This window comes from Mercenaria mercenaria, chromosome 13 (assembly GCF_021730395.1).
Source record: "Mercenaria mercenaria strain notata chromosome 13, MADL_Memer_1, whole genome shotgun sequence".
Lineage (NCBI taxonomy): Eukaryota > Metazoa > Mollusca > Bivalvia > Venerida > Veneridae > Mercenaria > Mercenaria mercenaria.
Window position 1 is genome coordinate 33,313,839 of NC_069373.1, and position 26,224 is coordinate 33,340,062.

Below are 26,224 nucleotides of genomic sequence, written 5' to 3' on the forward strand. Positions count from 1 at the left end.
ACTATTTTAAGTTTGGTTCAAATCCCTTCGTTATAATTGAAATATAGTGAAATGCCATCAAAATTAACCTGAAATTCTAATTAAAAAGGGGACATAATTCATGAAATATTGATGAGAGAGTTATAGCGCTTGTGTAATATGATGTTGGTGGTGATACGGAACAATTATTGTAAGTTTGCTTCAAGTTCCTTATGTAATTACAGAAATACGGTGAAAATGCATAAAAAATAAACCTAAAATTCTAAGTAAAAAGGGGCAATAATTCATAAAGAAATGGTATTAGAGCTAAGGCATTTATGTGATACGAAGTGGGTAATGATTTGAAACAAATATCTTAAGTTTGAATCGACTTTAACCTAAAATTGTTAGTAAAAGGGGGTTATTCATAAGATAATAGTGCAACAGTAATGGCCCTTGTGTAATATAATGTGAATATGATGTAAATACAAACACAAAATGGTAGATACAAGCGTCACAACCTGAATATAATTTCTGACACTCCAAAGCTTCATAGCAGTAGGCTTGAAAGTACAAAAAACTAACATAGAATGGAAAAAGCAACACGCAAAAAGAAGAATAAAAAAAGGAAACGACATGAAAAACCAAGCAACTTATACATACATAACTAAACTCTACGTAGGCCCCATCAGTGCTGTAGGAGCTCACTAGCCTGGTTTACAAGCAATGCACTTGCAGTTCCTGCCACTCTAAGTACATATGAGGTTTCTGAATTGGTTGAAGCTGGAGTAGGTCATGAAGTGTTCTTGAAGCTGGAGTAGGTCCTGAAATGTTCTAGAAGCTGGAGTAGGTCCTGAAGTGTTCTAGAAGCTGGAATAGGTCCTGAAGTGTTCTTGAAGCTGGAGTAGGTCCTGAAGTGTTCTAGAAGCTGGAGTAGGCTTGAAGCTGGAGAAGGTCCAGAAGTGTTCTAGAAGCTGGTAGGGCCTGAAGTGTTCTTGAAGCTGGAGTAGGTCCTGAAGTGTTCTTGAAGCTGGAGTAGGTCCTGAAGTGTTCTAGAAGCTGGAGTAGGTCCTGAAGTGTTCTTGAAGCTGGAGTAGGTCCTGAAGTGTTCTTGAAGCTGGAGTAGGTCCTGAAGTGTTGTAGAAGCTGGTAGGGCCTGAAGTGTTCTTGAAGCTGGAGTAGGTCCTGAAGTGTTCTTGAAGCTGGAGTAGGTACTTAAGTCATCTAGAAGGTGGAGTAGGTCCTGAAGTGTTCTTGAAGCTGGAGTAGGTCCTGAAGTGTTCTTGAAGCTGGAGTAGGTCCTTAAGTGTTCTAGAAGCTGGAGTAGGTCCTGAAGTGTTTTAGAAGCTGGTGCGGCCTGATGTGCTCTTGACGCTGGAGTAGGTCCTGAAGTGTTCTAGAAGCTGGAGTAGGTCCTGAAGTGCTCTTGACACTGGAGTAGGTCCTGAAGTGTTCTTGAAGCTAGTAGGTCCTTAAGTGTTCTAGAAGCTGGAGTATGTCCTGAAGTGTTCTAGAAGCTGGTAGGGCCTGATGTGCTCTTGACGCTGGAGTAGGTCCTGAAGTGTACTAGAAGCTGCAGTAGGTCCTGAAGTGCTCTTGACGCTGGAGTAGGTCCTGAAGTGTTCTTGAAGCTGGAGTAGGTCCTGAAGTGTTCTAGAAGCTGGAGTAGGTCCTTAAGTGTTTTAGAAGCTGGAGTAGGTCCTGATGTGTTCTTGAAGCTGGAGTAGGTCCTGAAGTGTTCTTGAAGCTGGAGTAGGTCCTGAAGTGTTCTAGAAGCTGGAGTAGGTCCTGAAGCGTTGTTGAAGCTGGAGTAGGTCCTGAAGTGTTCTTGAATTGGAGTAGGTCCTGAAGTGTTCTTGAAGCTGGAGTAGGTCCTGAAGTGTTCTAGAAGCTGGAGTAGGTCCTGAAGTGTTCTTGAAGCTGGAGTAGGTCCTGAAGTGTTCTAGAAGCTGGAGTAGGTTCTGATGTGTTCTTGAAGCAGGAGTAGGTCCTGAAGTGTTCTTGAAGCTGGAGTAGGTCCTGAAGTGTTCTTGAAGCTGGAGTAGGTCCTGAAGTGTTCTAGAGGCTGGAGTAGGTCCTGAAGTATTCTAGAAGCTGGAGTAGGTCCTGAAGTATTCTAGAAGCTGAGGTAGGTTCTGAAGTGTTCTTGAAGCTGGAGTAGGTCCTGAAGTGTTCTAGAAGCTGGAGTAGGTCCTGAAGTGTTCTAGAAACTGGTAGGGCCTGAAGTGTTCTTGAAGCTGGTAGGTCCTGAAGTTTTCTAGAAGCTGGAGTTGGTCCTGAAGTGTTCTAGAAGCTGGAGTAGGTCCTGAAGTGTTCTTGAAGGTGGAGTAGGTCCTGAAGTGTTTTTGAAGCTGAAGTAGGTCCTAAAGTGTTCTTGAAACTGGAGTAGGTCCTGAAGTGTTCTAGAAGCTGGTAGGGCCTGAAGTGTTCTTGAAGCTGGTAGGTCCTGAAGTGTTCTAGAAGCTGGAGTTGGTCCTGAAGTGTTCTAGAAGCTGGAATAGGTCCTAAGGTGTTCTTGAAGCTGGAGTAGGTCCTGAAGTGTTCCTGAAGCTGGAGTAGGTCCTGAAGTGTTCTTGAAGCTGGAGTAGGTCCTGAAGTGTCCTTGAAGCTGGAGTAGGTCCTGAAGTGTTCTTGAAGCTGCAGTAGGTCCTGAAGTGTTTTAGAAGCTTTAGTAGGTCCTGATGTGTTTTTGAAGCTGGAGTAGGTCCTGAAGTGTTCTTGGAGCTGGAGTAGGTCCTGAAGTGTTCTAGAAGCTGGAGTAGGTCCTGAAGGGTTTTAGTAGCTGGAGTAGGTCCTGAAGCGTTGTAGAAGCTGGAGTAGGTCCTGAAGTGTTCTTGAATTTGGAGTAGGTCCTGAAGTGTTCTAGAAGTTGGAGCGGGTGCTGAAGTGTTCTGAAGCTGGAGTAGGTCCTGAAGTGTTTTGAAGCTGAGTAGGTCCTGAATGTTTCTAGAAGCTGGAGTAGGTTCTGAAGTGTTCTTGAAGCTGGAGTAGGTCCTGAAGTGTTCTAGAAGCTGGAGTAGGTCCTGAAGGGTTTTAGAGGGTGGAGTAGGTCCTGAAGCGTTTGAGAGCTGGAGTACGGGCCTGAAGTATTCTAGAAGCTGGAGTAGGTCCTGAAGTGTTCTTGAAGCTGGAGTAGGTCCTGAAGTGTTCTAAAGCTGGAGTAGGTTCTGAGTGTTCTGAAGCTGGTAGGGCCTGAAGTGTTCTTGAAGCTGGTAGGTCCTGAAGTGTTCTAGAGGCTGGAGTGGTCCTGAAGTGTTTTGAGCTAGAGTAGGTCCTGAAGTTTCTAGAAGGTGGAGTAGGTCCTGAAGTGTTTTTGAAGCTGAAGTAGGTCCTGAAGTGTTCTTGAAACTGGAGTAGGTCCTGAAGTGTTCTAGAAGCTGGTAGGGCCTGAAGTGTTCTTGAAGCTGGTAGGTCCTGAAGTGTTCTAGAAGGGCAGTGGAGTTGGTCCTGAAGTGTTCTAGAAGGTGAATAGGTCCTAAGGTGTTTTGAACCTGATGTAAAGTCCTGAAGTGTTCCTGAACTGGAGTAGGTCCTGAAGTGTTCTGAAGCTGGATGAAGGTCTGAAGGTAGGTCCTGATGAAAGCTGGAGTAGGTCCTGAAGTGTTCTAGAACTGAAATGTCTAAGTGTTTGAAGTGGTAAGTCCTGAAGTGTTCCTGAAGCTGGAGTAGGTCCTGAAGTGTTCTTAAGCTGGAGTAGGTCTGAAGTGTCTCTTGAAGCTGGAGTAGGTCCTGAAGTGTTCTTGAAGCTGGAGTATGTCCTGAAGTGTTCTTGAAGCTGGAGTAGGTCCTGAAGTGTTCTTAAAGCTGGAGTAGGTTCTGAAGTGCTCTTGACGCTGGAGTAGGTCCTGAAGTGTTCTTGAAGCTGGTAGGTCCTTAAGTGTTCTTGAAGTTGGAGTAGGTCCTGAAGTGTTCTTGAAGCTGGAGTAGGTCCTGAAGTGTTTTAGAAGCTGGAGTAGGTCCTGATGTGTTCTTGAAGCTGGAGTAGGTCCTGAAGTGTTCTTGAAGCTGGAGTAGGTCCTGAAGTGTTCTAGAAGCTGGAGTAGGTCCTGAAGGGTTTTAGTAGCTGGAGTAGGTCCTGAAAGCGTTGTTGATGATGGAGTAGGTCCTGAAGTGTTCTTGAAGCTGGAGTAGGTCCTGAAGTGTTCTAGAAGCTGGAGTAGGTCCTGAAGTGTTCTGAGCTGTGAAGTCTGAATGTTAGAGCTGAGAGGTCTGAAGTGTTCTTGAAGCTGGAGTAGGTCCTGAAGTGTTCTTGAAGTGAGTAGTCTGAGGTTCTGAAGTTAGTAGGTCCTGAAGTGTTCTAGAGGCTGGAGTAGGTCCTGAAGTATTCTAGAAGATAGAGTAGGTCCTGAAGTATTCTAGAAGCTGGAGTAGGTCTTGAAGTGTTCGTGAAGCTGGAGTAGGTCCTGAAGTGTTCTAGAAGCTGGAGTAGGTCCTGAAGTGTTCTAGAAACTGGTAGGGCCTGAAGTGTTCTTGAAGCTGGTAGGTCCTGAAGTGTTCTAGAAGCTGGAGTTGGTCCTGAAGTGTTCTAGAAGCTGGAGTAGGTCCTGAAGTGTTCATGAAGCTGGAGTAGGTCCTGAAGTGTTTTTGAAGCTGAAGTAGGTCCTGAAGTGTTCTTGAAGCTGGAGTAGGTACTGAAGTGTTCTAGAAGCTGGTAGGGCCTGAAGTGTTCTTGAAGCTGGTAGGTCCTGAAGTGTTCTAGAAGCTGGAGTTGGTCCTGAAGTGTTCTAGAAGCTGGAGTAGGTTCTGAAGTGTTCTTGAAGCTGGAGTAGGTTCTGAAGTGTTCCTGAAGCTGGAGTAGGTCCTGAAGTGTTCTTGAAGCTGGAGTAGGTCATGAAGTGTCCTTGAAGCTGGAGTAGGTCCTGAAGTGTTCTTGAAGCTGGAGTAGGTCCTGAAGTGTTCTTGAAGCTGGAGTAGGTCCTGAAGTGTTCTTGAAGCTGGAGTAGGTCCTGAAGTGTTTGTTGAAGCTGGAGTAAGTCCTGAAGTGTTATTGAAGCTGGAGTAGGTCCTGAAGTGTTATAGAAGCTGGAATAGGTCCTGAAGTGTTCTTGAAGCTTGAGTAGGTCCCGAAGTGTTTTTGAAGCGAGTTCGAGCAGCATGCTTGATGGAGTGCTTACCATTAGATATTGTCCTAACCGCCGGCACCTGCATTATATCAAAATTCAATATCTGTAGATTTTTAACAACAACATCAGACAAGATGGGTTGTATAATATTATTAACTATCATGTAACATATAAGACAATATCTTAATTCTTTACTAAATAACAACAGCCGATAACGTCGAGAAAACGGATCCTGAAAAAAAAAGAATAAACATACAATATAGTTTATAGTCTTAACCCTTTGGAGAACTAAATTTTGACATAGTTAGAAACAGTTTTCTGTTTTATAATGAAAAGGATTTTAGGATTTCCGATATAAAGTAAATCAGTCAAATTGCTATTTTTCATGTTAGGGACAGGTTATCTTTTGCTTGGGACAGATGCAAGTTTTAAAATAAATTGCTGCGGGACAATCACACAGTGGCAAATAGTGGCGTCTGCCCTTGATACCATATACTTCCAGGTATGGCGGCCATCAGGAACCAGTTACACACTCGTTGGAGAAAACGCAGAGACTGTCGGTAAGAATATTATAGTTTTACACTAATTCTTTTTGGGTCTTTCAAAGTTCATCCCTTAGGTAGCATCAAATTCACCACTCTGTCTGCCCGTCCTGACATTCTCTTCAGTTTTCAAAACAGAATTGGATCATAATGAAGGGAAAATGTGCATATTTTAAGGACATAGATATACAATTTACACAATTAATGTGATTTTCAATAAACATTGACCAGTAAAAATAAATCTGAAATACGCAGGATTTTTTTGTAATCTATATGCAGTTTGACCCTTGATCTTAAACATCAAGTTTAACCTAGATTCCTTTTTGATGAACACAATATTACAAACATTGTTTGACATAATTATGTACATTTTCTGACAATCAGATAGTTACTATTTAATCAGTCAGTGAAAAACTGGTAGATTTGAACTTTACCCTAGCACTTATATATTAAAAGCCGGAATTTAGCCACCCTTTGATATGACTGAGGGAGAAGCTCTATGAAAAACATTATTATCCTTAGTATGGATCTTTTGCAGGACTAAACCTTGAAAAATATTAGAAAATGTATTTCTGATTTTATGTAATATAACAATTATTAAAACGTTTGTACGTCAATTATGAAAACGATTTAGCCCTCGGTTTTGGCTATTGGCTAATAAGCCATTCAATAGGTGAAAATTATTACATGACTTACTACACTGTGGGGAACCCACGTGACCAGAGGGTAAGGTACGGAGCCCAATTTGTAAACAAATCGCTTCAGGTAACATTTTTGGTCGTAACTTTGTTAATACTCAATGAAATTTCATGAAATAAAGACGAACGCCTTCCTCTTTAAAATACAAACTCTCGATGCTGGTAAGTAGCCAGATTAATTTGATACTTTTTGCAAAAAGTTCAACGGCGTATTTCGCTGGTAACAAAATGTTGTGCTATGGCACGGAGCATTTTAAAAATGGTCTAAATGATTTGCAAATGATCTTCAGGCTACAATTCGCTACTTTCTAAGCAGTCCATCCCAATGTTAGACTGATGAGTGATTTTGTCCGGATAACATCAATGCTTTTCGCAATGACTTGCTGAAAACAAAAGCGCTATAGTCCGGAGCACTTCTGGAAGATGCTCTGGTGCGAAGCAATTTTTCAACACTTCATCTTCTTTGAAGATCTGTCTAGTTACCAGTGGGTGAAATTGACCGATCGAGCAATTCGGGGATTCCCCTAACACCTTGCCCGATCAGGAAATTCAGCGCCAAAACTGCTAGATCGGGCAAGAAAATGGTCCATTTCTATATACCTTTGAAAAAATAACCTGTGCATAAGGATATTTAACCTAATGATGATCTAAATGCATGCTTCGTATCACAAAGGGTATATATATCTAAGATCCTACCGTTCAAAATGTTTTTTAATTTCCTAGATTCTAAGATTTTAATGTTAAAACATCAATTATCCGTTTTGGCAACTTACTTTCCAGATCGGGAAAGTGACTTTCCCAATTAGGAAAGTGACTTCCAGAGACTATATAGCAGCAAAACAAGTTGAAACAAGCAGTAAGTTTGATACACTGAACTACAAGTCATGCATACCATGAACTATAATGTATTGATTTAAAGAATAAAACATTTATAGATACTTACTGCTTGTTTCAATTTGTTTTGCTGCTATATAGTCTCTGGAAGTCACTTTCCTAATTGGGAAAGTCACTTTCCCGATCTGGAAAGTAAGTTGCCAAAATGGGAAATCGAAGTTTTAAAGCTAAATATCTTAGAATCTAGAAAATTAAAAAACATTTTGACGGTAGGATCTTAGATATACCCTTTGTGATACGAAGCATGCATTTAGATCATCTCTAAGTTAAATATCCTTATGCACAGGTTATTCTTTCAAAGGTATATAGAAATGGACCATTTTCTTGCCCGATCTGGCAATTTTTGGCGCTGAATTTCCTGATCGGGCAAGGTGTTAGGGGAATCCCCGAATTGCTCGATCGGACATTTTCTCCCATTGGTGTAGTAGATAAAAACTAGACAGATCTTCAAAGAAGGTGAAGTGTTGAAAAATTGCTTCGCACCAGAGCATCTTCCAGAAGTGCTCCGGACCATAGCGCTTTTGTTTTCAGCAAGCCATTGCGAAAAGCATTGATGTTATCCGGACAAAAATCACTCATCAGTCTAACATTGGGAGGGACTGCTAAGAAAGTAGCGAATTGTAGCCTGAAGATCATTTGCAAATCATTTAGACCATTTTAAAGTGAAATGCTCCTTGTCATAGCACAACATTTTGTGACCAGCGAAATACGCCGTTGCAAAAAGTATCAAATTAATCCGGCTACTTACCAGCATCTAGAGTTTGTCTTTTAAACAGGATGGCGTTCGTCTTTATTTCATGAAATTTCATCGAGTATTAACAAAGTTACGACCAAATATGTTACCTGAAGCGAACCGATTTGTTTACAAATCGGGTTCTGTACCTTACCTTCGGGTCACGTGGCTTCCCCACAATATATTATGTAAATTGCCTAACCATACTGACCAGTAGTAGACAAAACTTTAGAGGAATAAAACCTTATTTCTAATGTCATTTAAAAAATTACTTATCATTCGGACATTGGATAATCAGACAAAATTATTGACCGGCAAGAGATGCATTAACTGTATATGACTGTTTTTCTTCATTTATAATTACAGTCGGAGCCACCGGACTCAAGTTGTTTAACATAGCAAGTGGAGATCAAATATCGGTTCGCCCTGAGGACAGAGTAGGCTGGTAAAAGTAGAAATTTGAAGTATTAATCTGTTTAAAGTTATATATTGCCATTAATTCAGACATAAATATACCACTGGCCTTCTTTCAGCTTAAGTAAATTGTGCTTGTTGCTTCTATGACAAAAAGATACAGATATAAATAAACAGTAAATTATACGACGGCAGCGGTCAAAACAGGGTACATAACTTTTAACAATTGCAAGTCATTCTTCGTAGCTACATGTCGCGTTTCCGGATTGAATAGCCCACAGCTTGCCTCTTACTTTTCTTTGTGGTTCGTAGTAATACACCAAGTTTTTATCATAAAAATTACCATTGGTGCTAAAATGTTTGAGGCATTGCTAAAAGTTTCACCGGCTGGATATTACGGCCCAATATTGCAAAAATGTTGAGTAACGAGCTTCATATTACTGTATCATTATTTTAAGACAAACATGAATAAAAAGGTCAGTCATAAATTCTTGCGCTGTCGGTCAGAAATGAAATAGGGTTCCTGAAAAATCAACGTTCTTCAATAAAAGAGAACTGCGCCATTTTGCTGCTATACTTTTAGATTAGTCTAAATAATGAGATCTCTGGTAGACCGATTTTACATTGATATTTCACGTTGTTTACCTATAGACAGTAAATAAATATATAACGATATTCAACTTTGAGTACAATTATTTGGACTACTTTTAGATATGAGTTGGATATTTAATATATGAGCCGAGCAATGAGAAAACCAACATAGTGGCTTTGCGACCAGCATGGATCCAGACCAGCCTGCGCATCCGCGCAGTCTGGTCAGGTTCCATGCTGTTCGCTAACGGTTTTTCTATCTGCAATAGGCTTTGAAAGCGAACAACATGGATCCTGATCAGACTGCGCGGATGCGCAGGCTGGTCTGGATCCATGCTGGTCGCAAAGCCACTATGTTGGTTTTCTCATGGCACGGCTCATATATATCAAACATAGCTTTGATTAACTATTTCGATAAAGGTATGTTAGTGGCACTAACATAGTTGAACACAAGCCTGCTGGAAACAGTCCGGATAACACCATTTTAGCAATGTCAAAGCCAACCGTCGGCCAAACTTTAACATGGAGCGGTGCATCGACTGACAGTACTGTAACGTATGCCTTTCGGGCAGAAGCTAATGGAGGTGCGTATTGAATACAAAACACTGCTGTGTTATCCTTCAGATCTGTAACAGAGGTTTTCTAAAATCTTGATATAGATTAAAAACATTCTAATGGTCTCTAGGAGTGTTGGAAGAAAAAACATTTCCCTATCTAAACTAATGGCAAATGAAAACTTTGGAATTTCATCAAATGAAGTTAAAATTTGAATTTTTTTAAAATCTTTTATATCCACAACTGCTTGAATTTACAATGGAAAATACCCTATATCTTTATTTTTTAACATAACGAGATTTTATTTTATAAAAGTTCTTAATACCGCCCTTGTTTTCTTATGAATTTTAAAAAGAAATCATGGACAAAACTTGCTACGGATATGGCGAATCAAACAGTCTTGAACATCTTTACAAATAAAATATCATATATGTATACATTCTGTAATGACAAATATTGTTAATTAAACACACGCTGTCGACATATATAGCGAGCAATATTTATTCAACGAAGGTAAGCATTTCATTAATAACGCTTTAATAAATAGTGACATCATCTTGTTCTACTGAATAAATAGTGACATAATCTTGTTCTACTAAATAATTGAAGTAAAATTTGCAAATATGGAATATACATGTATATAGCTCGAATACCACTGTAAAAGTATTGAATATTCCAATTTTTTAAACATTATAAAATATCAAAGTTTTACATTCAATTGATCTAAAACAGTGAAAAACAATGTATTTTTTTTCACATACAGAATGTAGTACGTTTTCTTTAATGTTTCGGGAGTATTCTTTCAGTAGGCTTCAGTCATGGTTTAGCTGTAACTGTAAGTAAATCAGATAAGAAAGAAGCCAGAACAAAACATGTAAATTTGTATAAAGAGCGCTGACGAGATATAAGGGAAGGACTTCTGTGAGAACGTCTCCAACAAAATGATGTTCAGCAGCTGACTTGGCATTTCTTATTTCAGAACGAAACGTGTAAACGTTAGGCTCATTTCTGATGATAATAGTTTCGATAAGATTGTTTTGAAATCTTTGGGTGTTAAATCATTACAACATGAAAAATCGAAGCGGAAACATGTGTACTTAGAAACAATATAGGATAAAATTGAATAGTTTTGTTTGGTGTTCATGCATGTGTAAACTCTGCCTTTAGCAGATATTCATTCAGTGTGTGTGTGTTATCCGGCAGGGCTTACACATTTATAATTCTTTTAAATCCTGTATTGATTTTAAGAATAGCATAATAACATGTGATATAATTTTTTGAAGATTAACAAGAAGAACTAGGCAATTTTGCAGCTCTCTACTGAAGGCAATTTTATTTAGAACTTCCGATTTTTTAGAATATTTTTTTGGTGCTACTGCTCTTGTAGTAAGCTTCTTTAAATGTTCATACATATAATCATAGCTATGTATAAGTTGTTGTAAACTGTTTTGAATGGATTTCATCAAAAAGGAACAGGTCCAACTATTGACAGTCCAGCAGATGGCACCACCCATACCATTACAAACGACGTTTCCATTGGATACTTCATAGATACAGTCACTTGGTCTGATCCTGATGTCGGCGACGAGTTGACAATTTCCATGAGTACAAATACAAAATTCAACTTTGACACCGGAACAGGTATATCGCGCTTTTCTGATGAACAATTACATAATGTTCATAATTCAACTTAAGCGCAGTGTCTCGTATTAATTTTCCATCTAACAGTTTATTCCTTTGTTGAAACTAAATTTGTGTATTCCACGGAATTTTAAGTTGTCTTTAATTTTGTCTCATTTCATAATATTTGGATTCATGTTTATTATCGGTTTAGACTACAGACTAACTTAAAATGGTTAATAAACAAACTACTTAAACTTAAAACTTTAAATTCTATGTAAATATTTTTTCTTTGGTTACATCCGTATCGGATGATTGTTGCGTTAAGGTAAGTTGAGAGAGTGGACTGGTTTGTTGTCACTATAGCTGCGGCGCATTGAAGATAGTTCATTCACCTGTGATGCACCAATGCCGTTTATCTAATTATTTATTGTTGTAAAATTTACATCAGCAACAGAGCAAACAGAATGTTAAGAAAATATAAGTCATACGTATGACGTTCATAGATACTGGGCCAAAGCTTGTATCTTTTAACGAGTCGAGCGCAATTCTTTTTTTCATGTCACAGGAATACTAAGATTTTCATGCTCTTTATAAATGTAGAACTTAAGCACTTCCTTCGTCTACAACTTTTTTTCTAATATTTTTTTGATAGATTTGTTAATGCCTTTCTTTTTGTTACATTTCATATAGATGTTAAAAGTATACATAACATGTATTGATTCTATTTGTTGAAATCTCTCAAGAATGTTTGAATTAATTAAATGAATTACCACTTTTTAATTCGTCATAATGGTCCTGGGTACGGTATAACATATATTTTGCAACAGTGACAGACCTCTAACTAACTGTTATTTACTACAGGCAATGTGACAGTAGCCTCATCCCTGGCTGGGCCGGATTCAACAGAAGTCCTCGTTTTCACAGTAACAGATTATTGTGCAAACGCTGCTTCAGCATCGGTTACTGTTTCCATAACAAACGAAGTAAATATGTTTTCCTTATATATCCTATATATTCTTTCCCCTAGTTTTTTATTCAAGAATGTAAGTTAGTTATGTGTGTGTGTGTGTGTGTGTGTGTGTGTGTGTGTGTGTGTGTGTGTGTGAGCGTGCGTGCGAGCGTGCGTGTGTGTGTGTGTGTCTGCGTATCCGTGTGCGTGTGTGTGTTTGTCTTTTGTACATGAGTGTCTGCACTGCTGTGGTTTACCTTGTAGGGTAACTGTGATTAAGGAACGTAGCATTCCCTTTTGAATATTCATCCTTGTTCCACTTTCCCTTTCCCCTCCCCTTTTCTACCCCCTACCCCTTCCTCCCCACTTTTTCTATATTTTGCATAAAATTAATATGTACTTGCTGGATTTTTGAAGCAACCCGTCTATGTTTTTCTGTTAAAGATTATTTTTGTTGTGGGCCTACTTTGCAAATGCGTGGCTCTGAGGCTGTGTTTGTGGTGCTCTGTGCTTCCGAGAAATCTACCCTTACCTATTATCTTTTATTGATACTTGATATTTTTACAAATCCTCTCTGAAAATCTGAACGTTTCACCACCGAAACGCACCTTGCGTATGTCTCCCCGGAGATATGTCACGTGAATAACTGGCCATAGCGTAAAGAACTAAAGAACTTAAGCCCTGTAAGATACATTCTGCGCATCGACTCATTATGTCAAGTATTTTCAAAGGGATTAAAAGATACAAAGCGGACACAAAACATTGCGTTGTGCGCGTTGTGTCATTGTGTGCCAATTTATCCGAGTTTAAATGATAAACAGCGGAAAGTTTTTTGTCAAAAACGGACAGACAGCCAAAATATTTGGGAAGACATAATGTAATGTTCATCTTACTGTGCTTTAGTAGTGTCATCAGTATTATCGAATGAATATTATGATTATATACACTTTTTTTGCACAGTCGTGTTGGGAAAAGTAGCCTGACAGAATGATTTGATTTAACGTTATCAGGTCAGTACGAATTTAATTTCCTGCTAAAATAATTTGGCATAATGAATGTTAATTGATAGATCTGCTTTTACACATCATCTAAATCTGTTATCTTTGTTTTTTAACATTGTATCTTACTACCGGAACATTCGTTTCAGGCCCCTGTTATCCACGCTATGCCAGCATCCGACACGCTCCTTGAGGACACGACCCTGGAGACATTGCTGTACACAGTCAACGCCACGGACTCTGTTGACACAGTCAGCTGCTCTTTCAGCGGTGTTGTAACAGATCCATTCACTGTGAAACAGATTCCAGCAACATCCAGTCAGTAGACGTTGTTTTTTTTTTTTGCGTCAGAATATAATTTGTTAAAGGTGTTTCAAATTGTGACTGTTATGTATTCTAAAATTAAATTCTTCACATCTTAGGCTAAGGTTTTGATATTTTGGGAAAAGAAAAGCTCATACTAATGCTTTCTGTTTGATCTACCGTTTTATCTACACGACGGTATCTGGCACGTCAACTGTTCCATAATAAGTCAATGAAAATCGAAATATCATTCAAAATTGCAGAATTATATTCAAACTACTTTTACCGTTCTTAAGAAGTAGTATCTGGCACGTCAACTGTTTCATAATAAGTCAATGAAAATCGAAATACCATTCAAAATTGCAGAATTATATTCAAACTACTTTTACCGTTCTTAAGAAGTAGTATGACTGGCTACATGTTGTATGACATGTTGATCATATTTTTTTCAGACTATGGAATTTATTCAAATGCAAATCCTAACTTCGACTACGATACAGTAAACCAATATGACCTGACAGTGGTGTGCACGGACGGATACAAGAACAGTAATACTGGAACGTTTTATCTTTACCTTGTAAAAAACCAACCCCCTGTGATTCACAACCTTCAAGGTAAACATTAAGTTCTTTATAAAGAACCATGACATTACACTTTTTCACCTTTTCTTGAAATTAACATGATATTTTATTACGAGTACCACCTTTTTATTGGTTTGAAACTTACAACTTACGTTACCTAAATTCACCAAAAAGTGTATGATTTTAGTTAGAATTGGGTTCTCTGTATTTTGATACACAGGGTTTGTTTCTATGATATTTCTATTAAATCGCAACATGGGAACTTTCGATGCTTCCCCGAGATCACGAGCACGGACTTCGGGTATTATCCAGCACTAATTTGGTAAATTTAAGTAATGGGGTTGTATGTATAAAATCAATAAGAAGAGACGATCGTAAGGGATTTTGGTGAAGTTTTTAAGGAGAATGGTAGAACGATGTTATATTATCGGATAACGAACACTTTTTGTTGTTTCTCTGAATACTGCACATGTAAGTCTTTTGGTGCACTATGCACGTTTTTGCTGCCGAGTACAAAATAGTTTAAATGTGCGCCGTTAATCTTAAATGAACCGTGATGAGAAGAGAAGGAAACGGCGTTCAAAGTTACATAGACTATGAGCCAGAAGGGGTTTTGCTCCCCCCCAGGGGGAATTTTGTGGACCATATTTTTTTGAAACTCCAATGTGTGGTGAACATTTTGGCATAAAGTTTGCAACTGGCGAGTGGGGCTTTTCTCCGTAACACCACCTTAAAATACGTTACCCTCAAAACCAATAATTTTTTCATCAATTTTTACAGATGAATGGTACCATTATGTTAGTAAATCATTTCAAGTTTGCATATTTTATTACAAGGTGTATACTAGATGCTGCAATTTGATAAAATTTCAATATCTAAAATGTGATGTTAAAGAAGAAAAATATCGGAAAAAGATACGTTACCCTAAAAAAAGCAACATTTTTGGCATGAAGTTTTTATTGCAAATTTAGATGACCAGGTAATTAGAAATTGAAGTTACTATTAAAAAGTTCAAAGTTCAGCAAAATTAATGATATATAGATTGCTAGTATAAGTTAAGGGAAAGCATACTTTTAGCGATTCTTAAAATGTAACGTCTTTCTTCCAAAATATGCTAATTTTCAATCATACCTACTTCAAACATGTTTTTCATAAAAATGTTCTATCAATTTTATATTGACATTCTTTAGTTACATGTGATACAACTGTATACTTATTTATCAACAAACCTCTAACTTGTAAGATGTCTTATATTGAATTCTACATTACATTTTACGTTACCAAACATACAAATTATATTGTATGTCTTCATTTTCTTTTAAACACACTTTATCAGTTGAAAAAAACAACAACAATATAATTCTGTTCTCAACAGTATAGTTTTGCATTTCAAACTGAAGGTTTAACTTAAAACACGTATAAATATATCAAATTAAGTTACAATTTACGTTATCGAACAAACTAACTATATCTCTTGTGTTCTGTTACCTTAAATATACTGTAGCACTTTGAAAAAGCATATCTACAATTCAATCAAAATATGTTTTAACATAGCTTTGCATTTTAACTTTAAACCCATGTATTTAAAAAACAGTCTACGTTACAATTTATGTTGTACGTTACCTAACAAATAAGCTATACATTTTCATGTATTCTGTATTGTGAACATATACTTTATCTTTGAAAAATAGCAAACTTACAATGATTTTTTTTGTTTGAAATATTTTGCTTTCAATTCTAAACACATTCTAGAACCTTATTTACATGGTCCATGATTACACCTTCACGAGAACACTATGCAGCCAAACATTTTTTAAACAATTGATATATATATTCAGCTATTTAAGCACATTGAAGTGACATACTTATAATATATACAGACATTGCCCAACACAGTGCTCTATAAAGATGCTAAATTTAAAACAGGCATATCACGATATTTAGAAATCTTGTGCATGTTTACGCACACACATTTTACATTTTGTTAACTGCTGTATGTTGTAACTGTGATTGTTTTGAATGTACAGTAGATTCATTCATCAACATAGACTTCATCCAACATGTTGTCAATCTCAACTGTATGCTTAAGTAGATATACCATGTACATGTATCTTCTATGGAGCCGATATCCAGTAATGGTCATGACTGGAATACTGTGACTTTTTTAATACGGTATGTATATATTGATGGTAGTTCATTAAGACAATTATAGGAACTGCCTCAAAATAGGATATTCTGCAAGTGAAATTAATGTAACTCTAGTAGGTAAAGTAAAGTGCATTTGATTGCCCACTTTGAAGGCAAGTTCTTACAAAACTAACTCTTTTGATGGCAAATATGGGACTTTAAACTTTTATGGGTGAATTCTGTTACCAATTGACAAGTTTATTCCAGACAGAGGACCTATTTGATTTCCAGTCATTTGAACCTCAACTGGTTTCTAGAGAACCTAAGGTCAGAGACAAATAACACTATTGGGGAATATTGTTACTAAAAGTCAAGCCACTTGTGTGAAGTTCAGAGGCCACTTTCTTCCAAAGGTTTGTTTACCTCATACTAGCAACCCTATTCAACATCAACATCAAAAGCCTGCTTGAGTACTGCCCTTCAATCACACTGGGCAGTTGCCTTTTAATAATGTTGGACCAACAGTCAATCTATCATTGTTTTGTCTAGGTCATGAGGGTATTTGTCTAGGTCATGAGGGCATACAGGCCTGGTGGTTGCCACCACTAGAAACCTTATTGTATTCGGTACCACCTTCTGTAACAGGGTTCCATCTTCCTGCATTTAACCTAAGTGCATGTACATCAAGTCCATCTCTATGACAGCAACTATGGAACAAATAAATGTTGAGCAATATTTGTCCTGCGTCGCAAACTGCAGTGTCGTTGTTTGGGGATCAGTGTCTTTCATGTCTATTTTACTAATTCCTTCATTCCGAGGTTGGTATTTACACTACCCTTACTGTGCACATTTCGGGGAAAAAGTTGGGTTATGACAACAATTACTGTATGGACCTTGCTTCTGAAACTATGGCTTTACACAATTATGGAAACATCGACTTTGAGGGGCTGGGTCTATGGGATGTGTTCATGTTCCTGTTCTGATGGATAGACCATAGGGGCACGTTGTGCCAGAGTCTCACTTATTGGTCTGGTTTTGGCTTGCTTACCCTTACTCAGTAAGTGGACGTGTGGATTTGGTTAAGTGGCGGCAAGATCAACTTATCTCCAGTGTGAGACTGCAGTCTCTAAAACTGGTGGTAGATATGGCTGTGCAGCCTTTATTTAACCACAACATCCTTTGTACTTGGGTAGAAACACGAGTCCCTTCCAGATGGGTATTGGTATTTCGGGACCTTTTGAGGGACCTGTCTGGTTTAAGCAATAGAGATTCTTGGGCTGGAGGCCTAGGAAAAGGACTTCGGGTCATGGATTATTTACTTGAGACCCTCGTTTAGATATGTGTCAGCAGAGGCAAAGCCCAGTACAGCAATAGACGCAGAAACTGTGTCCATCTGTTTGAAGTCTTCCCAGCTTCCTGGGTATCCCAGGTTTATCCTTGTGAAAGATGCAGAAGCTATGTCCATCCATCCGCAAAACTTTCAAGAAAACCCACGTTTCTCATATTTGTATGTTTTGCTAGGTATCTTGACTGTGTTTTAGAAATATAGGTCAGAATGAGTATCCCAAAGTACACATTAATATGGGTATTCCAGCACGGTAATAATTTGGTACATTTCTCCGTGCAACCCAAGAGTTTATGAACTAATGCAGTACGTGTTATCACCTGGCATACATTAGTGTCAGTATTATGGTCCTTGCTCTGGGTATCCCAGGGCCTTGATAGTTTGGTATTTTCCAGGCATCCCGGAAGTTTATGAACTTGGGTCAGGGTATCCGATGACCTTAAGTTTTGTTATTATAAGATAGTGTGGAATAACATGCTTCAGTATAGTAATTAACCATCCACTGGGGAATATCGTCTGTTTTAAGAAGGAAGTACTTGTGGTCTGCTTCGCATTAGATGTATGATTGTTATTGGCAAAACCTCCATGTTAATTATCCTGCAGGGTATACCTGTTATGTCTGATTCTGCAAGGAATCCATTTGTGGCCTCCCAAGCCCTTATGACCCACTTTATAGAACAGGGCTGGGGGAGTGTAGTGAGAATGCTGTTAATGGTAACCAAGCTCACTGTCAGAGGTCACAGGAGAAACAGCAGATCTGCGAGGAGGATCGTAGATCTAGAGTACACCTCTAGACCAATCTCTATTGAATGCAGTTGTATTTATCATCAACAACCGAAATCTAAGGCCATCTGCCTTTTAGCGTTAGAAACCTCTTCCACCCCCTATAAGAGTGTATAGTGAATACCATTTTTCACTTCAAGCTCAATGTCACACTTAGTCGTCAGAGGTCATACCTTATATGGTCTAATATTGCTTCGCATGCGGAGTCTATGTTATTTAATTATACTAATGATAATTATGATATGCAGTCATACTGGTACATTCAAAGAGCTATATATTCTTAATATACATTTAAATAATATTTCTAATGAATTATAAATCTATATACATTTATTTGATAATGTTGTTCATGTCTGGTGATGTTTATTTATAGTCCAATGTATATTATTTTTAAAATCCTGACCATATAGGTAATACCAAAATTTTAAATATTTTTTCTTTAACACATATTTCGGAAAGGTAACGTATCATATGTGACATATTGAATAAGTTAACTCTAGGGACAGTTTTATTATATATAAATTCAATTACTGAACTGTGTATTGGCCATTATCAGTATTTTACAACTTAAAAAATCATCATTGTTGATATATTTCTATGTTCTAGTAATTTCAAAAGAAGTAACGTAAGTTACGGATAATACATAACATCTATTCACCTAAAATGATATGAACATATGATAATTTCTATTTTAAATACATAAACATATCTAAGCGTCTTGTTTATTACGATTAATTGTACCACAGGCATGTTTATAATATTAAATTAACATAAATGGTGAATTAAATGAAAATTTGCATGGTAACGTATTTTAAATCTCCGTAACTCGTTAAAGCCCCAACGGAAACTTGCAAACTTTTGTCTGTGAATGCCAACTACCATAAGGTTTAAGAAAATCATAGTGTTGAAAATTCCCCCTGGGGGGGGGGGGGGGGGGGGCGGGGTCAATTTTAAGCTCAAGGTGACTATGACGTCAAATAGAAGTAAAATATTCTGAACGGATGTCACGATCAGCTACGATTGTTTACGTAAGTCATGTTGTCATACAGGATACATTAATTGCATTTACCTGGGCGTTAAACATTGAAAGTTAACGTTGTGATGCGACGTTTTATAACCCCAAAGGCAACATTTACCAATTCATAGATCTATAACTTCTAACGTATTTAACACTGGATCAAATGTGAAAGAGCTGTAGATCTTGATAGAAGATATTAATCGAGGTTAAGTATTTTCATTTTTGTTATGAAAAACATGGTTATGCTTTAAACACACACGCACGCACGCACACACACACGCACACATGCACACACAGATATAATTTCATACCAAAATATAAACTACTACACTCTGGTCTATGTCTTAAGTAATTGCACAGTTTAATAACATAATATAATGTACGTTCGATAAATGCAGTAGGTTGTCTAGTGCTTAAACAGAAATGTCTGAACTTATGCTTCCGTTTTAGCTGAGAATGAAGTAGATGAGGAGAAAATAGCAAAAAGGCAGAAAAAGTGACTGCACTTAGGTCTTAACATGTGTCTATGTTTCACAAATTTCAATTATTTATGTGATTCAAACACTCTAATCTGAAAAACTTATTATATTTTTCCACAAAGGGGCGACGACTCTGTCAACATCTTCTGGTATTGGCACGAACGTGTTTACTGTTAACACCACGGACTATGAAGGCGATACACTGACATATACCATGACCTGTGACCCTGCATCATGCCCTTTCCAAATTTTTGCATGTAAGTTAATATGTTAATAAAAAACGAAAGAAATAGGGAATACTCTTTTGCTACCCACCGCTTCTGGGGGTCGCTTGTTTGAATCTCATGAAAGTCACAGCTGAACACTCTCATTAAACGCAAGATGCACACTTTTCGAGATGTGGACTAGAGACGGACTTTAGCAGACGACTGAAAATATACAGCGTTTTTGAGATTTATTGCAAAAAACATATTAAGCTATACAACTAGTAGGGGTATTAAAGTAGCTGAGTAGTTAAGACACATACCTAGTTCAGCCGTTTGGCACCAGATGTCGAATCTAGTTTATACAGGTAAGGTATACAGCTCACACATGTGATATCTATATAGGTACCAGCATGCAAACATGAATGGACAATTTTTTATTAATATTTTGTTAATATTTAGATTACATCACAATTATTTTATAGATAAACCTTTGATAACATGAATTGCAGTATTGATTTCACAAAGAAGCACAGCATAGACATACAATCCTAGACAAGCAGCTATTTCATCGATAACACTATAAATTTTACATTCATATTATACTGTGCAGTATTATACGAATAATTTATTTTTTATTTATTGTTTATGAGTTGAATGCATATGATGTATAATGTTCCACAAGGATATAATGAAAATGAAATATTTTATATTACAGCGGGAGAAATTCAGCTGAACGCGGATATTTCAAACTATACGACAGTAGGTTACGATATTGAGATAACTGTAGCAGATGCCAAGAACACGGTGGGACCGACAATATTAACTGTTATAATCCAAGGTACTGACTTGGACAGCGTTCATATGTTTCGTTTGAAATTTTTAACTATGTTTAATACTACTTCGAATGGAGTAAACTTTAGAAAGTGCAAAAAGGCGCTTTAACAGTTTTCATTGTATTAGCTTTGCACTTTGCATGTCACATATCTCCAAATATGAAAGTAAGGCTATAGAAATAAGCAGGTAACAGATATGTCTACTCTTGCTGAAGCAGTTTGAAACAGACGGCAATTTATTTATTTCAGGTATAAATGATCCTGTTTTGATAACCAACTTACCTTTGACCTCGTCGTACGTAGTTCCTGAAAACACTGCGTTATCTTCATCAGTGTTTACCGTGTCATATTCGGATCAAGATACACAAACATGGACCTTCTCGATGTCGTCTACACCAGGAACGGGATTGTCATACTTTTCTCTGGATTCGGGTAAATTTTATTTTTAATTTCTCTATACGTATGCACACTAAATGCTTCTCTCATTTATTCTGTGTAAAACGAACAAACTTCCGATGGCATTTCTCTTCTATTAGTTGTGGCGTGTTACCATTATACTAGACGTGTGAAATATGTAATAATATTTTCAGCGGCATAAAATTAATCATTTGATGTATGGATAAGTGGCATTCTGTGGCAGAACATCTGTTCCTGGTGTATATCATTTATTTCAAATTTCAATTTCGAGTTACTATTTATATTTACCATTGTATACTTAAATGTATAGGTCCCGGCTAAGATTATGTACCTTGCGTAGCCCTCGGGTATCTCTATAAGGTCATCAAAGGTGACCGGGCAGCTTCCGCTCTTAAAATACTACTATTTTAATTATGTTTAACGCTTAAAGGTTTTCGATCCGATTTAAGCCCATGTAACAAGGAATTATTGATATCTCCTACATGAGCGTGTAGGTATAAGTCCGACCAAGATCGGGTACCCTGGTAGCTCTAAATTTGAGTACTTGGTCATAGGAGATGACCGTGTACTGTTCGAACTTAAAATATTTTTGACAGTATCTGGAGTATTTTCTACCTTGTTCAAGCCCTAGAACCGGCACATACTAAATGTAGGTATATATAATGGATACAGTTTGAAATCTCGAGTAGTTCTAGAGGCTAGGGTAGGTCATACATTGATGTATTGTGGTATATGTTCAATTCCCTACATGCTTGGTACAGTATATGGATGTATAGATAGATGTGTCCATTTTACATTTAACTATCTAAGAGTCAATATAAGTTTTGGACAGACAGGCGTTTAAATTTGTGGATAGAAAGGCAATATACATAGTCGACTAAGTAAATCGAAATAACTAATTTCGAGTAAATAAATCCAAACTTTTGACTTCCGTTTTTTGAAAATTTCGAGTTTCGAGAATGTATTTCGAAACTTCGAGTACAGAAATAAAACGCACCTGTATTATCAAACAATACAGTTCAAGCCTCTTAACTTTGTTACGAAAAACATTCAAGTGTATGGTTCGCCTACGAATCCTCCCCCCCCCCCCCCCCCCCCCCCACTCCCACAACGCTGAACAACGGAACAAAGTCAAGCATGCTGAAATATATATATCAAACAGACATTTTTTTTAAAAAAATATTTCATTAACTATCACAACAGCAATTTTTAAGTGCCGTGTGGCGGCCGTAAAATGTCTCCCGTACTTGGATTCAGTGTTATTGTATTTTCTGGTCCTTTGGGACCATGAAATCTGTTCAATATATATATATAATAGAATTCAGCTTAAGCCGGTGCTAGGGGCTTGAGGAGTGTTTTTCTTTCCATTACCTTTCATGGACAGACTCATTAAAACCGAACCTGCTATTAATTTGCTCGGGTTCCAAAGGATCATTTTACAGATTTTATTAAGAAACATATCTGGGTTTGAATATTATAAGTCTAGCTTAAATATTTTTCTAAAATTGTTTTTATGCACAATACATAGTAAAACAATAAGCGATTTGCGTAGAAATGACTTTTCTTCAGAAGTCACCGCATATATAGTCAGTCAGGTGACCTAATCGTTCGTTCAAACGAGGTTTGTATATGCACGAGTTTAGACAAAGTTCTCCGCTGTACGCTGAATCGTTTGACAATATTCTATTACTATGAATTTTTGTGCCACAAATTTGTTTTTATCTTATTTTTTAGGTGGGGCACTTAAACATGCCCATGTCCGTCCATCCGTTCGAACTTGTGCCGTGCATTGAACTAGAATCATCAAACCTCATAGGATTGTTATTCAGCATGTGAAATTGTGCACATTGTGTTTTAGTTAGGAGTTATGGCTCTTGACTTAGTCAAAATATGTCTAAAAAGGGCCCAAAAAATTTGTGTCACATGTATCTCAAAAAGTGTATGACTTACGGATTATGAAACTTTACAAGAATAGTATTCAGCCAGCATTTGAAGTAGTGCACATTGGGTTTCGTTAAAGGTTTTACTCAGCAAGAGCAGAGATACGGCTCTTGACTTAGTCAAAATATGCCTAAAAAGGGCCCAAAAGTTTGTGTCACATGTATCTCAAAAAGTATATGACTTAAGGATTATGAAACTTTACAAGAATAGTATTCAGCCAGCATTTGAAGTAGTGCACATTGGGTTTCGTTAGAGATTTTACTCAGCAAGAGCAGAGATATGGCCCTTGACTTAATCAAAAATATGCATAAAAGGGTATAAAAGGCATAAAAGTTTGTGTGTTACAGTCTTAAAGCGTATTCAGCATGAAATATAATTGAAATATTATACAGCAAGGGAAGTTATGCACCTTGGATTTTATTCCAGATGTCTTCAGTCAGACTAGAGTTATGTCCCTTTGTTGTCAAAACTATGCATGTAGGGTATACAAGTTTATGTCGCTTACAGAGTGAGTGCTCTACCGACTAAGCAAACCGGCTGCCTGACACATCTTCTCCCCTAACGTGACCAAGTCCGTACCGTGACATGTATTAACATATTACTTAGGGTAATACTATTACTTGAATACATAATGTATTTTGGTACTCCCGCTGTGAAATCTCAAATTAAAATCATTTCCATGTATACGTTATAACAATCTGACTAAAGTACATATCCTATTACGCTACGCATAGGATCTGAGAACGACCTAATCATTGCCTCGTTCTGACGACCCTTTCGCTAGCCAATCAGAGCCTAACTTACAACATCTTGCAAATCTACCTGTAGCATTGACTTTTGATATTTACAATTCTTATGTCATAATGTATTAGATAGCCGGTTAGCTCAGTCGGTAGGCCACTTGCTTTGTAAAGGAGGGGTCCCGGGTTCGAGCCCTGGAATGACTGCACATTTTTCTTACTCTTTGACATTCGAACAATTCGTCTGATTGGATAAAATAAAAATAGCAATACTGGAAATCCAAAATATACAGAAGACGAATGTGAATGAGTCGTTCTCAGATCTTCGTTTAGAAGATCAAGAACTTTAGTCAGATTGACGTTATAAGGCCGCGACATACATTCACCTAAATTAAACATGTTTCTTCCAGTTTGAGTTTCTGGCAATTTAACAGGACATTTAATAACTAAATAAATATTAGTCCGTGTAGCACTTTTCATTCCCTAGACAATAACCTCACAAAACCTGTGCTATTATTATGATTACTAAGTTGACATGAAGATGAATAATGTGTCTACGAACTTTTCCTGTGTTTGCCTATATAAAAACAATGTATATTCTGAAAATGGAGTCGCATCCCAGGTGACGGGCTAGGGACATGGTCCCGGGTTTGACTGACAGCTCTCAGGAGCTGAAACTCAATAATTATTGTTAAAAGCTCGGTCGAAATACATTTATAAATACGAAATTGTGTTAATAGAGTTGTAAACAGAACTGTTTTAGAAAGCTAACTGAAAATTGATTACATCTTTGAAATTCAACTGAACATTTATAAGAAACTGTGCATTGTTCTTCGTAGGAAATAAATATGTTAGAACTGTTGAACAGTGTTGTGTTTTAAAGAAAGCTTCAGGTGCACCGGTCACTACATTACAGTTTGCATTTTACGTAAATCCTTACATTACACAACAAAATAATTGACCAGTTATTATATAGCGTTGTATGTTGTCTGTGGGAATTCAACATTCTGCTACTGTCCTGTTCCCTAATGATGTATGCTGGGGTCTGAACCAGATCTACTATGTAGGAGCCTAAAAAACAGAGGAATAGAAGCAGCAAAGATTTCTGATTCATGATAAAGTTTATATACAATATCTGTAAATGATAGGGTTTTGCGGGTAGGATAAATCCGGTGAAATTCTACAATACTGACCAAGATTTAAATGGCAAAGCAAACGTGTCAAATCTAAAACACGGAATTGACGCTTTTTATTTCAAAGCACGCCCAAAATGTTCAGGGAAACAACTACGTAACGTTCTCACGTGACAAGGAGTCCATGAAAATTAAGCAGATTTATTATGTATAAATACAATATAAATCCATTTGTCTTCAGTTATCGACAAATTACCATAGTTTTACCATTTTAGGTGTCGTTCAAACAGATGAAAACAAATGCGCTTTATAAACATTACATTGCTCAGAATGTGTCAGTATGAATTCCCCGCTTAATTAAATTACTGTCTCTTATTGCAAACCCGCCGTTATATAACTGAAATACTGTTGAAAAACGGCGTTAAACCCAAAACGAACTTTATTGCACGAGGAGATCACTCAGGAAACTGACAATGAATATGCTTAACGTTGTAAAATTACAAAAAAATCAATTGTTTCTTGTTATTCTCCGTTCAGGTGGGATTATATCTACTGCCGGTACAGTATTGGACTATGAGACCCTCGCGGCCGCTGGGACAACGTCATTTACGTTCACTATAAGCGTCAATGACGGAACAGCCTCGGATACAGAGCCATTAGTAATTGATATTATCAACGTTAACGAGGCCCCACAGTTCCCTCAATCTAGCTATAGTTTGTCGACAACAGAAGGAGCTGTAAGTATTTGTGTATTCTTTTGTTTTACAAGTCTTCTAGACGATTTCATAAGCGTCCTCATATGAATATGTCCCTTTTATTCGAGTGTGACATGTTGGCCGTAAAAATAGACCGATCGGCGGGTCAGGAAATGTAATATGAACGTCGTAACCGTGCTGGTCTAATGATAAAATAAACTAACGACCCCTTGATAGTTTTTGGATTTTATTTCATATTTCAAGCAGCACGTTCATTTAATTTCTCATACAATAAGAAAAATATATCTTTATATTAATAATACGATGAAAGTTCGACAAAACCGACTTACGAAATATCTTTAAATCAATTCAGTGACCGCTACCCAGTTTTAAAAGTCACAAAAACAGACCTGAATGTTGAGTTATGTCTGATAATGGTCAAATATCCAACCACATTTATTTTTCGTGAAAGGACAAAGTAAAGAAAGTCAGATTGCGTTTAACATAATTTTCACGCATTATAACGAAATGCCACCGTTTGTGTATTATAGATAATTGATAATTTATGTGTGTTTTAGTCGGAAATTTAAAACTGTTTTGAAACC

General features: G+C 37.3%; 1 protein-coding gene across 1 annotated transcript in view; it reads left to right on the forward strand.

Moving 5' to 3' along the window:
- LOC123530442 (cadherin-23-like) overlaps positions 1 to 26,224 on the forward strand; it is a 45,913-nt gene that overhangs the window by 5,281 nt on the left and 14,408 nt on the right. The window contains exons 3-10 of the mRNA XM_053520814.1: positions 10,919 to 11,089; positions 11,933 to 12,054; positions 13,168 to 13,336; positions 13,774 to 13,935; positions 19,777 to 19,911; positions 20,576 to 20,698; positions 20,943 to 21,125; positions 25,462 to 25,661. Coding sequence (XP_053376789.1) covers positions 10,919 to 11,089; positions 11,933 to 12,054; positions 13,168 to 13,336; positions 13,774 to 13,935; positions 19,777 to 19,911; positions 20,576 to 20,698; positions 20,943 to 21,125; positions 25,462 to 25,661 — 1,265 coding nt within the window. The remainder of the gene's footprint in view (positions 1 to 10,918; positions 11,090 to 11,932; positions 12,055 to 13,167; positions 13,337 to 13,773; positions 13,936 to 19,776; positions 19,912 to 20,575; positions 20,699 to 20,942; positions 21,126 to 25,461; positions 25,662 to 26,224) is intronic.